The 16,200-nt window shown below is 45.8% G+C and overlaps 1 protein-coding gene across 3 annotated transcripts; it reads right to left on the minus strand.

Annotated features, from left to right (window-relative positions):
* Nucleotides 1-244: 244 nt before the first annotated feature.
* LOC101938159 (natural killer cells antigen CD94-like) lies at nt 245-14,275 on the minus strand. Of its 3 annotated transcripts, XM_005287448.5 has the most exons (8): nt 13,125-14,275; nt 11,245-11,340; nt 9,091-9,183; nt 6,841-6,948; nt 4,718-4,816; nt 3,810-3,952; nt 2,072-2,214; nt 245-911 (listed from the first exon to the last, which is right to left on the minus strand). In XM_005287448.5, exons 1-8 carry the CDS (start codon nt 13,195-13,197, stop codon nt 770-772), a joined length of 897 nt encoding a protein of 298 aa, XP_005287505.2. In that variant the 5' UTR covers nt 13,198-14,275; the 3' UTR covers nt 245-769. The 3 variants fall into 3 exon arrangements, with proteins under 3 accessions (XP_005287505.2, XP_065445878.1, XP_008172085.2); XM_065589806.1 differs by lacking the exon at nt 6,841-6,948; XM_008173863.3 differs by lacking the exon at nt 13,125-14,275 and having other exon boundaries at nt 11,245-13,069.
* Nucleotides 14,276-16,200: the final 1,925 nt, after the last annotated feature.

Below are 16,200 nucleotides of genomic sequence, written 5' to 3' on the forward strand. Positions count from 1 at the left end.
GCAATGACCCAGCATCCTAAGGAATACACAGCACCACAAAGGCCAGGTGCCATCTCTGGAATGTGCAGATCCATGATACATAGCCAGCAACACGCATTTTAAAAACATATGCTCCAAATAGGTTACATTAATTGATCTCTTTAGAGTATTGACTCCCCACCCCCAACCTGATCAACTACACACACACACACACACACATCTGAAACCTTTTCAACAATTGCTCATGGTGAAGGATTCAGGGACGTTTGGTGTGAGATTTAATTTAATAGCAATTATTCAACTCGTGTTTCAGATATACGATTTGGAGTCTGCCTAGGGACATGGTGGCATTTGAAACTCTTGAAATTAGACAGGACCAGACACTACAGTGATATACAATAGGGGGCAATAGAGCATTGGCAGGGAGCTGCATTAGGAGAGTCCATAAGTCTTTTCCATCGCTCATGTCTATGATTGTGTAGCACACACATATGTCTGTATACGCCATAGGCTCTGGAGAGTAACAGTTTACCCTAGTGGTTCTCAACGTTGCATGAATACCCCCCATACAGCCAAGAAAAAAACATTAGGTGAGATGAGGTGAGCAGATTTATCCAACCACTACAGACGCCAGCAGATGAAGTCAGGCTGTAGGGGAAAGCGATTGTAGTTCACTCTCACACGTGCAACATAAGCGAGCAGATAGAGGAAATTACCAAGACAGGAAATGAGATCTTTCCATCTCTGTTTGGTTTAGCAGACTGTCCAGGCCCGTTCCTGATAAGGGAGTTCAAGTTCTTGTCAAATCCTTCATCTTCTCGCAAAGGCAGGATCGAGTTTCTCCGCAGGCTCCAGTTTTGAAATTCCCACCTTGGATATAGGCACAAGCTCCGCCCCGATAATGCTGGCTATCAGCTTCTGGGATTTCAAGCCTGCAGTGCAAAAATGAACCATTTACACTTCATCTTAATAACCCCGGAGCCCCCTGCCTCAGGCCGCAATGCTTGGACTCTGTGTTTGTCCTGAGGACAGTAGACGATGCTGAACCAATGTGCTACCCTATTTGTCTGAGGAGACTCTGTGAGCACAGGATCACTAAGACCTCATGGCCCTCAAGTGTTCTTTACTCCCCCTCCCATTGTGCTATATCGTGGCCAGAGATGGCTCCAGTCTGGGGCTGGGAGAGTGAAATACACACTCGCCGCCACGTTCAGTCACAGAAGTGGAAATGGTATCCATGGGATAAATTCATATTTCACATGGCTCTGCAATTTTTCATGCACCTGAGATCAAATCACCTGCCCTCCGCCTGCTAACCCAGCTCACTGGGACTTGATCTAACACTGAAAACCCTGGAGCAGTGTCAAACAGCTGACTTGGCTTTTGTGACATTTACACTGACATGGGTAGGTAGAGAAAAGTGATTTTCATACACTTAGGAGGTTTTTACGGTTCTGCCTGAGCCCTGTAGTGTTGGACTCATGGTGTAACGAAGTCAGCAGGCTCTCCGGGCGGAGGGATACAAAAAGTCCCAATACATTTTTTTTTTACAATAACTCATTGTTGCTGTAAGATGAGGCCTGTATAGAAACATGGCAGGGTTGCGTTGCCCTTGACTGACACCAGCGAGTTCAGCAGCTCGTCCCTCAGAGGTTGCTGAATAACCAGCTCGTCCTCCTCCTTTGCCATGCCCAGCCAACAAGCCCACGTTGGACCAGTGTGTCTGGCTACAGCCTGTGGCAGGGGGAAGTAGCAAATGCCTTTCTCCCCCCCAGCCTTCTTGGCCTTCTGGCTGAATTTGTGACACTAGGGGCCCAGCACCACCTACAATCAGGCTCCCAAATTGAGGGCACCTGGGGGTGTTTCAGGATGAAAGGCATCACAAAGGAGCTAGAATTGCTCAGAGAACGGCACTGTGGGAGCTGGGGAGACCAGGAAGTTCCCAGTTGAGGCCAGTGCTGTGGGTTACTGTCTCCACTTAAATAAACGCATGTACCGCAGGCTGTCTGAGGCTCACAGTGGAGAATCAAACACAGGACTCCGTGCCGCGCTTTGGTCCATAGCCGAGGATGTGCTAGTGACACAGACTTACAGGCCAGAGGAGAGAGCTGTGCTGTCCACCCAGACCCACTTCCTGGTGCGGGAATCATACGATGCTCCAATCCAGAAAGGGAAATAATATTTAAAGTTTTGACGTATATCAAAATAAAGATATGATTCTTGTTTTATGAAATTCTGCAGAAGAATAAAATAAAGTGTTAAAACCTCAAATTCCATCACATGGGTATAAGTGGAAAGGGCTGGACAGGGTAGAAGTTCGGGAACTCCCAGCACACGGTATCACCATAGGTCTTCTTAGATGTATCACTACAGCTAAGGTTGAGTTCCCACTTTTATTACAGTAACTGGCTGTTTCAGTGACCGATAACTTTCTCAAACCAAATCTTTTTGGGCTGAAATTGTCCAGCCTGAATCTCAGGCCAAAGCTGAATGTTTATAGCAAAGTATCAGAGGGGTAGCCGTGTTAGTCTGAATCTGTAAAAAGCCACAGAGGGTCCTGTGGCACCTTTGAGACTAACAGAAGTACTGGGAGCATAAGCTTTCGTGGGTAAGAACCTCACTTCTTCAGACTTGCATCTGAAGAAGTGAGGTTCTTACCCACGAAAGCTTATGCTCCCTGTACTTCTGTTAGTCTCAAAGGTGCCACAGGACCCTCTGTTGCTGTTTATAGCAAAGTTACAGTAAAAACTATTTAGTAAAAAACCCATTTTTGGGTTATGGAAGGTGCTAAAAAACACCCGACATTTTCCCAAAATGTTCCAGTCAGGAGATGGTGCGCACATTGAACTCAGAAGTGCCTGAACTGGTTTTATGCAGACGTGGCTCATTTCATAGATCTCAAAGGGATCTAAGGGAAAACCTGCTTGAAAGAACTTCGGCTCGGTTGGTTTGAGTTATAAATGATCTAACATTTCTCAAATATTCCCAGTCCCTTGAGATTTTGCTAAATCACTTTCACTGGTTTAACTGCTGTGAGTGTACAAAAATGGTCAATTGAAACTTTCATTGATATCTGCTCAGTACCTGAGTGGGTTTGAATACAGGGGACTGTGAAGGATTTTAACTTCATTCAGTCTCATTTAGAGGTGCCGGTTCTTTTGGGATTTACGACGCTTCATGGGAGACGTTTTCAAAACCCACCAGATGACTGAGTCACCCAATTCCATTAATTTGAGTGGGAGCTGGGTGGCTGAATTCTCTGCTGGGCTTTGAATATTGCATCCAGATTTCCATTCTTAGTTCTGCCACACGGTTCCCCTGCAGCCGTGGGGAAGTGATTTAGGACAAACATTGCAACCATGGGTGCCCCCTTCTCCAACCAGCAATGAAAGCCGGCCCGAAGCAGAACTCCTAAAATGGGGGGTGGGCGAAATGAGGAGATGGAAGATGGTGTGGTTATTGCCTTTGGTGGTTTGGATTTATTCACCACAAACAGGGTTGTTTGGCAGAAAGGGGACATTTCTGGACATTTTCATGGTCACCACACAGCGTTACCCATAGGGCCCTGTCAATACATTTACAAGAACTGATCCCATTATCTTCAGTCTCTGCCTGTTTGAGGGAATCTCCCTGACACTTAAAATCAAGCTGAGTCTGAAGATGACAGGGAACTTTGTGCCATGCAGGGTAGTGCTGCAGTCACAGCGCCCTGCATGTAGCATGGGGATGGATTGTGTGTCGGGCACAGTCCATCCCACACATTCAGCAGGGGAGCTGCTGCTGATTAACTCCAGTTTTGCCCCAGTATTTTTAAAGAAACTCAGATTCACCTTCTCTTCCTTGTTCTCAGTTTTAAGCAGCTGGGCAGATTGAGATGAGCAGTAGGACTGACACTGTTCCCAAGTTCTGGTTGCAGCAGCAAAGAGATACAAGCTGTCACTGGACTGTATCCACCGTACCGGACATTTGTCCCCTTGAACGAACAAACACCGCTGATCAGTTCACCAGGATCCTGCCTCGCTCTGGTGTGACGAGGTGTGCTGGGGACATTGCCGTCTAACCCTGGGATTGTACTCCAGCCTTAGGCCTTGGCCCCCATGGCTACTGTTGTCATGGACCATACAGTCCAGTGATCCCATCATCCCATGGGGATGTGCCTTTCCCGTCCAGGAGCTGCCGCTGCCAGGCGGGGAAGAGCAGGCTGCCTGAAGGGACTGGCTTCCCCAGCAGCATGATGGGGTGACTGAAGAACCAACCCCCACCATCTTGGTAGAGGCCTGACTGCCTTCCTGACCCCCCGTCGGGTTGGGGAGATGGGAGCTTGTCACAAGCAGGGAGAGGGACAGCCGGGAAAAGCACATTGGCCCAGCTCAGCTGAATCCCAGTTGCTAAGGGGAGAAGGGGGGAGCTGGATGTAACAAATGACCCACGTGCTTCGGCCTGAGTGTACTGCCCTCAGCTGGGCTGCGTCGGGCCGCAGGAGGGGAGTTTATTCACTGACTGTGTTCCTTCCTCTCTCAAGGGACAGGGGAAAAGCTGAGCCGGTTGGGCGGAGAAGCGAGGTCGGGAGGGCTCTCCATCCGCACCCCACCCCACCCCATGGCTGGCCAGTGAGATCTCCCACAAGCACCTATGGGGGAACTCCCATCCTAAGCCCAAGCATTTTGGCACAGAAGGAATCTCCTGTACGGATCTGGGTCTGGCCGGTGGGGACAGCGGCTCCTCCTCCTCCAATTACCTTGGTGGTTTGTGGTTTGGCTTTGGCACAACTTCAGCTGCTGGGTGAGATTTTCCACCTGCTGGGTGAGGACTTCCTGCTGGCCACGCCACTGAGTGTCTTAAATGTCAGAACAACACAACAGTGTCACTTAGCAAGGCTAGGGCAGAATTTACAGAGCAGTCGTTCTTTGAATCATGGTGATACAAAAGCCTCAGTTGAAACATAGCACAGTGCAATGGGTCCATAAAACCCACCCTGATTAGCCTAGATCTGTTCAGAAAATCCATGCACGGCGTGGCATCCAACCATTGTATTACCAGTGCATTGTGGGTATCTGTCCCACAGCTCAGATCTTCTAACTGGGGACCTTCTGCAGCAGCTCTCCACACCTGGGGTGGGGCTGTGCTACAATTCTTTTGAGAAAGTCTACTGGATAAAGTAGCTTTATTCATGTACACAGTAGCACACATTTTGCAATACTGAACAGCATTGGTACTTGCATGAAAATGTTCTGTATTTTTTAAACAGCACGGGCATCGGGACTGCCAGCCAGATTCTCAGCTGGTGTAAATCAATGTAATTCAGTGACTGTGTCAATTTACTCCAGCAAAGGATCTGGCCCGAAAGTTGTATGTGTACAAATACAGACAACGGAGTACCTTAAAACAAAAACAGACAGGCCTACAGGGGACTATGTCCATTCCACGGAGTGTTGGCTAATTTATTGCCCTTTCTGGATGACATCACGCTAAGAGTTTAAGTGAATAATTGATGAGAGGGTAAATGTCGGTTGAGCTCTGTTCTGCAGCCCCTCCTTCCAATATATTAATTAGTGTGTACCAGTAATGAGCGCCCACAAGGCATATCTCTGGGACATATGACTCCTTAGAGAACAAAAGGTATAAATGCTAAACAAAGTAAATTAGTTAAGTTAGTTCCCTAATTCATATCTAAAGAGGTTTGAGACCGTGAGACAGAAATCCTCGGGGTGAGCTAGACCTTGCTTCGGGGGACATTTAGCAGACCAAGTACCTAAGAGGGGAAACAAGAGCAGAAAAGCAGTCTCCCTCTAGATAGATCAGCCTTGTTTGCTAATCAGGCCAACATAGTCTGACTGAAACTGAAAAACAGACACTGGCTAAACAATTGGGTTCTTTGACTAAGAAAATGTGTTTGTCTTGGCTGTTGGGATACATGGTTAGAAAACATCTAGATCTTAGAGATTTCAGAGAATTAATAATAGCATGTGCTGGCCCTATAAAAGGAATGACATTGTTGGCTTAAATTGAGGCAGAGTTAAGCAAAGATGGTGCTATCCGGAAGGTAGCCCGATATTTTCTGATTCTCTCTGAATTAAGGAGATTGGGTTTGTTGGTGTATCAGAAGGAAGGGGAATCTCTTATGGCTTATTGTACTAGATTGTTGTTGGTATGCTCTCTGGCTGGAACTGAGCAGAAACTGGTGATAGATTTAATATCTTGGATGGATTTAGATGAAGCAGAAAGAGTAGTAAGTGGAACAAGTAGTTCTCTCGGAGAATGGTTGGTGGGGCTCCCTACAGTAATCAAGCAGGCTATAATGGCTCCAACCACGCTGCCTTGGGACGTGGTAGTTGCAATGCAATAGAACAAGGCAGAGAACGGTCTGGTAGGAGACACACAGTGTCTAGTTAGGGATCATTGCAAGCACAGGTATGGGCAAAACGTCAGGAAAGGGGTGCAGCAGGGAGGGGAGAGGGGACAGCCTCGGAAAGGACATTGGCCCAACTCAGCGGACTCCCAGTAACTAAGGGGAGATGGGAGGAGCTAGCCATGGAGCTGGATGTGGGAAATGACCCACGTGCTTTGGCCTCAGTGCACTGCCCTCGGCTGGACTGCGTCGGGCCACGGGAGGGGAGTTTATCACTGACTACGTTCCTGCCTCTCCCAAGGGACAGGGGAAAAGCTGAGCCGGTTGGGCTGAGAAGCGAGGTTGGGAGGGCTCTCCATCCCCACCGCACCCCACGGCTGGCCAGTGAGATCTCCTTCAACCACCTACAGGGGAACTCCCATCCCAAGCCCAAGCACTTTGAGACAGAAGGAATCTCCTGTACGGATCTGGATCTGGCTGGTGGGGACAGCGGCTCCTCCTCCTCCATTTACCTCTGTTGTTCGGCAGCTCCGGCGGAGTCCCTGGGTGGTTTGTGGGTTGGCTTTGGCAAACCTTCGGCTGCTGGGTGAGATTTTTCTGCTGGCCGTCACACTGAGTGACTTAAATGTCAGAACAACACAACAGTGTCACTTACCAAGGCTATGGCAGAATTTACAGAGCAGTCGTTCTTTGAAGCATGGTGATAAAGTATCTGATACATAGTGCAGTGCCATGGGCCCATAAAACCCACCCTGACTAGCCTAGATCTGTTCAGAACATCCATGCACGGCGTGGCATCCAACCACTGTATTACCAGTGCATTGTGGGTACCTGTCCCACAGCTCAGATCTTCTAACTAGGGACCTTCCTCAGCCGCTCTGCACACCTGGGGTGGGGCTGTTCTACAATTCTTTTGAGAAAGTCTACTGTATAAAGTAGCTTTATTAATGTATACAGTAGCACACATTTTGCAATACTGAACAGCATTGGTACTTGCATGAAAACGTTCTGTATTTTTTCAACAACACAGGCTTCGGGACTGCAAGCCAGATTCTCACCAGGTGTAAATCAATGTAGTTCACTGAGTATGTCAATTTACTCCAGCAAAGGATCTGGCCCGAAAGCTGTATGCTTAAAAACACAGATGTGTAGTACCTCAAAACAAGAACATGGAGTGTTGGCTAATTTATTGCAGGGGAGTGCCTCAACACCCCACTGATGTCTTCATGGATTATTATAGCCTTATATATATGGGTATGTGACGGAGTGCTTGCCCCACACAATGCATGACTAGGTACACCTGGAGGAGAGGCAGGGCTGATGAGGCCTAATGGCTGATGAAGGCCAGCTGGGGAGAGGAGCTGGGGCAGGCAGGAAGAGAGGAAGTTGGTGGTAAGAGAGGGTGGCAGGGAGGAGCTCTGCAGTCACTCCCTAGAGAGCAGGGGAGTTGGCAACAGACTATGGGGAGTAAGCCCTGAGGTTCTGCCTTGGCTGCAGACTGACTGTGACAAGAATCCGAGAGTGGTGAGAGCCATAGGGAGCAGAGGAAGCTCCACTGGTAACTCAGGGGTGGGCCAGACGATAGGAAGGGAAGTAGGAAGGAGCCCAGGGAAACAGCAATGGTGTCTGGGAGTGAGCAGACAGAGGCTGCTGGCTAGAGCGTCTCTGTGCTGGACCCTGGAGTATGGTGGGCCTGGGTTCCCCTACCAGCCTCTGGGGCGGTGGGTCAGACTGGGTAGTGGAGCAGAAGACTGCCTGAAGCATTTTGTCCAGTAGGACTTTGATACCATGGATGGGAAGGACTACAGTGACCTAGCCAAGGCAAGAAGCAACTTGAGTGATGGGGAGGGAATAACCTGACTCCAGAGAGAGAGAGCGAGACCATGGGGTGAGGAAACTGGCCATGAGCTAACCCCCACATGGACACAAGCCCCAGCAATGAGTAGAACACCCCGCAACAGGGTAGAACAAAGGCACAGAGAAGTAACATGACTTGTCCCAGGTCAGAGGCCGAGCTGTGACTAGAACCCCGGAGCAAAGCCAGTTTTAATACGTTGTAGTGGGTCTACCAAAACAGAAGTGCCTCCTGCCCAGTTAGACTGTGCCCAGGAACTGCCCCGGGGTTTGGGGGAGGGCTAGTGAGATGATTCTAACTATCCTCTCGCTGACACTCCCCTAACTGAACTGACTCAGTGGATGCTGAAATTATCCTTGGCATGGCATGTGGGGAGACCCTCTGGACTCCCTTCTGATGCAGGAGTGGAGCCCTGCTCCTTGCCACCCTAGTGACCATTTTTCATCTGTTTAGTTTGATTTCAAAGGTTCTTCACAAGCAGAAGTGCATTTTTTTTAAAAACGAAAGCCAAGATTTTCTCTCACAAATCTAGTTTACCCAAAGCATGGAGAGGCTGTGTACAGTGCAAAGGCCTGCTCCACCCAGGAGTCCTGATTCTCTGGAGTCTACCCAGTCTCTGCAGTGGTAACAGAATCACTGTTTGTCTTAAACAGGAAGGCACTTTTTAAAGAGAACACCTGCAATTATAGACAAACAGACTTCTACCCAGCTTGAGTTCCAGTCTTGTCTCTCTTGTTTACCAGGGTGCATACGCTACCTTGAACTGCATACAGCATACAGAGATATCTAGTGGCTGAATAATATACTGCAAATGATATGGTATTAGTCTCTGCTGTAGCCACTAGAAAATGCTGTCTTCCCCTTCAACACATTATAAGAACTCATGACTCCTTTTTCCTGTACTTACCCTTGGAAACCAAAACTCCTGTTGCTATCAACAAAAGCAGGCAGAGAATCCCAAGGATAACTGTAGTGAGCAACCATCGAGAAGGCAGAGGATCTAATAAAGAAATACAAACAATACATCATAATTATTGACATCTGCAAAGCTGCAAAATGAACATCAAAAATAAAGTATCTAAACAGAAGAGGAAGGGGGAGGGAGGAATGTAGTTGTCTTAAAAAAAAATCTCCTAGAAAGAGTGCTTTTGATTAAAAAAAGAAATAGAGTAGCAGGGCCAATGAACAGTAAGCTAAAAAGATAATTCTGGCCTGTCCAGTACCACAAATAGCTACGTGCCCTACCTTTGAAAAAGTGTGTGAGTTGCAAAGCAAGTACTGTGCATGCAGTCATAGAGACTGATGGTGCAAATGCAGCAGTAGATTAGCCGATCACTGAAAGAAGCCCCAGTAGCTATACTGAGGGGACTGGGAATAAAGAGAAGGAAGTGTCTCTGGAAATGAAGAACAGAGGCTCTCGCTATCTAGACCTTGCCACGATTAAAGTTGATACAGGTTCCCAAACAAATATATTGTCAGCAAAGTTACTCCAGAAAATCAGAAATAAGCCTGATCTAGGGAAAAAAGAGAAATAGAAGACAGACCATAGGGGGGAGAAATGGCCAGTCACTGAGATTTCAGCCAGATAATGTCTAAAAGGGCTGTGAAATCATTTGATTTTTAGTGAATAGGGATCAGGAAAGTCAGACTGTATTTTTCCCCTACCTCAACAGAGATGTTATTTCCAGTGGTGCCAACTCTCTCCATTTGATCATGAGTTTTACAAAAAATTTGTAAAGCCGCAGCTGCTGGAATCATGTTATTACCTGAGAATCTCAACTTTCATTGAAAAAAAAAATGGTAAGATTCTTGTACTCATTGGTTGTGGAGACCAGACTGAACAGCTGCCCCTAAACACCCCAATGCCAGAAGAAACAAAAAACAAAATGTCGTATTTTTACATCTCATGATTTTTAGTCCCGACTCGTGGTTTTTAAATGCTTGGGGTTGGCAGTACTGCATAAGCAGCAGACAGTGATGATCTATGCTTCTGTTCAAGATTTCCCCTCTGGTGGTGACAATGTTTTACTTGTAAAAAGAACAGGAGTACTTGTGGCACCTTAGAGATTAACAAATTTATTTGAGCATAAGCTTTCGTGGGCTACAGCCCACTTCATCGGATGCATGTAGTGGCAAATACAGTAGGAAGATATATATATACACACAGAGAACATGAAACAATGGGTGTTACCATACACACTATAAGGCGAGTGATCAGTTAAGGTGAACTTTTATCAGCAGGAGAGAAAAAGAACTATTTGTAGTGGTAATGAAAATGGCCCATTTCCAGCAATTCACAAGGAGATATGAGGAACTGGAAATTGCTGGAAATGGGCCATTTTCATTACCACTACAAATAGTTCTTTTTCTCTCCTGCTGACAAAAGTTCACCTTAACTGATCACTCTCCTTATAGTGTGTATAGGAACACCCATTGTTTCATGTTCTCTGTGTATATATATATCTTCCTACTGTATTTTCCACTACATGCATCTGATGAAGTGGGCTGTAGCCCGCAAAAGCTTATGCTCTAATAAATTTGTTAGTCTCTAAGGTGCCACAAGTACTCCTATTCTTTTTGTGGATACAGACTAACACAGCTGCTACTCTGAAACCTGTTTTACTTGTGTAACTCAAAGGCTACACCCACAGCATGGCTACAGCTGAGATACAACAGCCATTGGCCATCTTGAAAGAGAAATTCCAACTTTAGGGCACTTGATATAGTGTCCGGAGCAATGGATTATTACACTTAGATGTTTGATTATTGGCGGTAAAGTAATAGAATGGTCAGGAGTACAGCGCATGCAGTGAGTCGTTAAAAGGTACAATACAGTATTGTGCTAGTCAGTTACTAGAGGTAGAAAGTCTCATGGGGTTTTAATATATGGCAGGTAGATTTAATAGGAAGTATTTAGTAGGATTTAAGAAAAAGAGTGTTGTTATGGATATGGGTTGTACTGGTGGTGGCGAAGGAAGAGTAGAAAGGCTAAATTCTGAGCAGCAAACAAGACACATTTAGCTCTGTTTCGCTGTGATGATGCTGTTGTTCCATACAGTACCTTTGTCTCCCACACCTTGAGGTCTTTGGCTTCCCTGCTGCTTAGCTGGGGTGTGATGGTTCAGTTCCTGGTTCGTTGCCAATTCCTTACGTGTTGCTGGTGAGATTATAGAGACAGAAATTTTAGACTTGACATCGGGGAGGTTGATAATACAAGCACAGCAGTAGAGGGGCTGATCATGAAAACCGGGTCCCATATCGATAGTAGGGGAGGGCAATACAAATTGTAAGTATCTTCGGAATTGAAGAGTGAAAACCCTTGGCACAGTTAATTTGACGCAGGAGTTGCCAGCAATATTATATCAGGAATAACTCTGAGATGGTGGGGAGGAGGGAAAATAATACAGGGCCCAATGGAGAGACATTCCCAGTAAATAGGATATCAGCCGTGGAAATTACAAAGGTGTTGTGAAGACACTTGTTTTTCTGATGGTGGATGAGGAAGCTCCATCTGTATTAGGGACTGCAAGATGTGAATAGCTAAGACAGGTCACATGTATAACAGGAGCCTGGTGTGGTCTGAATGACAAGTCCTAGGAGAATTTATTGGTGGGTTTGATGAGATGGGCTGGAGTGAGGACATGCCTGAGTTATCATTCTATCCAGGGCAGTTCCATTAGCACGGAGAGGCTGGGCTCTGCAGGAACTAACATGCCTCATGCATTTCAAAGTGAGAAATCAAGTCAGCCAACTGGCTGGGTACATCTAAAAGTGATGGACAGTTTTTCTTACTAAGAACTGAAGCGCTTTAGGGTGAGATTCTGGCCAACCAGTGCCCAGCTGCAGGGAGAAAAAAGGCAGAAAGAGCTCCCTCTGCCCTTTGTGTCTCTTTGCGGTGGTTGACCAGAACTGGTGTGTAGAGCATGCTTGTCCTTCCCTGGAGGGAGGCTAGCTGCCTGAAAGGAGATGGTATCTCAAGTTAGACCAGCTCCTGACAACCTACATTAGAAAATGAATTGGCCTCTCAGAGTTGGTAAGACAACTCCCACCTGTTCATGCTCTCTGTATGTGTGTATATATATCTCCTCAATATATGTTCCACTCTATATGCATCCGAAGAAGTGGGCTGTAGTCCACGAAAGCTTATGCTCTAATAAATTTGTTAGTCTCTAAGGTGCCACAAGTACTCCTGTTCTTTTCATAGACTCTTAGGCACTTGTTTGAAAACCTTTGACTAGAGCACCACACAGAATGCAAAGGACACTTAAGCTCATGACAGCATCGGTTCAAACTAAGCCTTAGCTAAGACAAATTGCCTAGCAAGGGCAATGTTATCAGAAGCTGAGGGTAGCATGGAACATGATCTAGACAGACTTGTTTACTGTGAAAACCCACTAACCCCTGCTGATAAAACATAGATGTTGATGCAAGAAACTTGCAAAGATACAGATCTAAAATCCTCAGAAGGCTGAATCTTGAGTGATAGCCAGAAGTGAGGAGAAATCTCATCCACTGGCCATTATTATTAGTCTGCTTTTGATGAGCTTCTGATGGTTAATGTAATCCTTAAACAGGAAAAATAATCAGTGAGTCCATGCATCACAAGGAATCAAACGTTATGTTGCATTCATGATGAATTTCTGGGTATGAAATTAAGCAAAGAGAAGAGCTAGAGTCATCTTTATTAGCCTGGTACAAACACACAGGTTGCCAATCTGGATCTGAAATGTAGCGGTCACGGCTATAGAATCAGAGCATTTTTAGTAAGGAAAAGAAAGACCTTGGCAAAATCTATCAGACGACCTCTTTTACTTTGTAAGCACAGATTATTTAGTGGTAGAGGACTCGTATTCAGGCTACTTTGAGTTTTCTACCAGGTACCCTGAGTGAAACACCATTAGCTGTTATTTCTGTACAATAATGTTTTATTACGTACTGTACCTTTGTCACCAGGTCTTGGCCTTCTAGACTCATCAAATTTCAGAGCTGAGTAGGTTATCACATCCTCATTCATTTCCGGTGGAATAGAAATTTTAGACTTGGTTTTAGATGACTGAGGAAGCTGGGTGGGATTCAATGAGAAACTCACGGGTACATGAAAGATCTCTATGTACTGTGATAACTCTGTCTAGGCCTTGTACTGCTGAGTTTTATAGCATGTTATAGTCTGAAATGACACTTAAAAAAAGAATGTTACGGTTGCAAAATCAAGCAAAATCAATAATTCGGAAATGCTAGATTTAAGGTTGCCCATGCAACCTTAATTCACCCCCTTGTGCATTTTGATACCGTCTTTAATTACACAGTCACATACTGTTTTTTTCCACAGGACCCCTGCTTCATTCAGTACTCAGAATGGATGGTGCTCTGTGAATGGGTAGCTATTCAAGATCTCTTTCTGTTCTCATCATTTAATATGTGGCCCCCGCATGCATTATCTACTGTGCTCTATTCAAACTCTGCACTGAATACAGAATTATTTAATTCCTCGTTGATTTCTCTATGCTACTCTCATGGTAGTATCTTAGCGCTTTGCAAACGTTAAGGAATTCATCGTCACAACATCCCTGTTTGGGGAGGGGCAAGTAGTATTTGCATGTTAGGGATGGGAAACCAATGCACAGGAATCAAGGTCAAAATTGTCAAAAATATTAACTAATTTTGGCTGCCCAATTTAAGAAGCCCAGGGCCTGATTTGTCAGAGTACTTAACTGTTTATAGCACTTTATTTGTTCTGAGAAGAGCTCCCACTGACCTCAGTTTCAGCTGTGAGTGCTTAGTACTTCTGCAAATCAAACCCCAAGTATCTCAAGTCAGACGTCCAGGAAATGAGGAGCACACAATTACTGACCACTCGTGAAAAGTCTCATTGGAGTGACTTGCCCAGCATCACATAGGTAGAGTAGGTAGAATTCAACTGCCTTAACCAGGAGACCCTCCTTTCTCTTCCCACAAGCCCCTGCCTCATTCACTACACACCTTCCAGCTTCTGCCACGAATGACACCGGGGTCCTACAGACAGCAGCCTCCTTCAGTGCACACGGTTCCTAAATGCTGTTTCGAAATGGAAAGTGCTGTTTAGCCATTTTGAATCATTTCCTGTTTCGAAATGGAAAGTGCTGTTTAGCCATTTTGAATCATTTCGTTTCAGTCAAAACTCTTTTTGGAATTCTTCATGGCATGAAAAAAATTGACATTTCAACGTTTCCTTCTGATTCGGAACAGGAAACAATTTGAAAAAGCCAACCTTCCCGGCCAAGGGAGAGTTCCATCTTTCGAACAGCCCTAATCGTAACTGATCTGAGCCCGAAGGGAGCAAGAGCTTTAGAAATATATCATTAGAAAATATTTTGATGACCTCTTGAGTTGCAGAGGAGACTTTAAAAGGCAGCAACCCAAAGCCCCTTCAGTGTTGTTAAACCAAAAGCTAAATATTGTTGTGAAATGAATGTTCTGCAGTCAAGATTCTTCTGGCTTCAGAAGGAGCTAGAAAATACTCTGTTACAAGCTGCATCTAATGCATAAAGAGCCTAGAACTGACAATTGAGCTGCCAAAGTCTTCTGCACCAGCTTTCCATGCAGCAGTTCAAGTATAACCGTATCAGAGGGGTAGCCGTGTTAGTCTGAATCTGTAAAAAGCAACAGAGGGTCCTGTGGCACCTTTGAGACTAACAGAAGTACTGGGAGCATAAGCTTTCGTGGGTAAGAACCTCACTTCTTCAGATGCAAGTGAGGTTCTTACCCACGAAAGCTTATGCTCCCAATACTTCTGTTAGTCTCAAAGGTGCCACAGGACCCTCTGTTGCTTTTTTCAAGTATAACTGTGCTTCCTATGATAAAACTAGCAAGGAACATATATAGGACCAGATTCTGCTCCCAGTTACACCGCTATAATTCCACTAACTTCATTGGATCTACTCCTGGTTTATTCCAATATCTCCCAGTTAGTCCTGGGTAGGTCTGTCTCTACATTGGGCTAGTGTAAATCAGCATGCTCCATTGGAGTTGACAGAGGGATGCTGAGATATGGAAGCTAAGGGTCCGGCCCATCGTGCCTTACAACAGAACAAAAGAATCTGATCCTTTTTTCTTGAGAACATTAACTCCTTTCAGAAAAGTCTCTTCTCCCATTTCATCTGATCGTGACGGGTTTCAGTGGAGTAAACACAGCAGTCAAAACCTGTGCTCTCTCCCCTTTGCTCTAAGACCGACATTAACCTTTACCCCCCAAGACAATCACCTCCAACCTGATCCTGCTCCAAGCTGCAAAATCCTTCCACTTGCCCCGATGACAAACATTTCCAGCTGCCTCCCCGCTCTATTTCCTACCGAGACATTGACAAGCAACTCCAACACGGCCCTCAGCCTCAGTTACCGGACACTTCCTGTGTATTTTCCAAAATCAGCCTGCTGTCCTTCTTGGAAAACATGATTCTCTAAAACAGGATGTAGCCTGCTCTAAGGATGCGCCTCCCCCTTTCCCCCTTCCTCCATGATTTGAACGCAGTACCTTTGTTTATCTCCAGTGGTTCACAGGCAGAGGTTCTGAAATGGACCCTGAAGTGGCACGTCTCACCATATATGAGTCCCCAGTGGGGGGGGATAAAGGAGAACAATGATTGGCTATGCAAAGTTCCATCGGAAGCTGCACAGGAAGCTCTCTCGCTGCTAATTTGAGACACGGTCCTCACCTAGCGTGCTAACCAAAAAGGGACTTTAATCTTTACATGCAATGAGACCTTTTTACTCTTTTATAGCACATGGAAGGAGGTTGTGAAAGGTTTCAATTTCACATAAGAGGTCACCAACCTAGAAAGGTTAAGAAATGCGGATCTAGTGCACAGAGCCCTGCATGCAATCTTGGGCACCTTGCACTACCTTGCTGCAGTAACTCCCATCTGGGCCTCTCACAAACAGCCCAACAGCTTGCAACCTGCATCTTGAGTATCTGTGTGTACCTGCAGCCTGCCAGCTACGCTCTGGCTCTCACTAGCCTGGGTTATTCTGCAGGGTGACC

Source organism: Chrysemys picta, chromosome 3 (genome assembly GCF_011386835.1).
Source record: "Chrysemys picta bellii isolate R12L10 chromosome 3, ASM1138683v2, whole genome shotgun sequence".
Lineage (NCBI taxonomy): Eukaryota > Metazoa > Chordata > Testudines > Emydidae > Chrysemys > Chrysemys picta.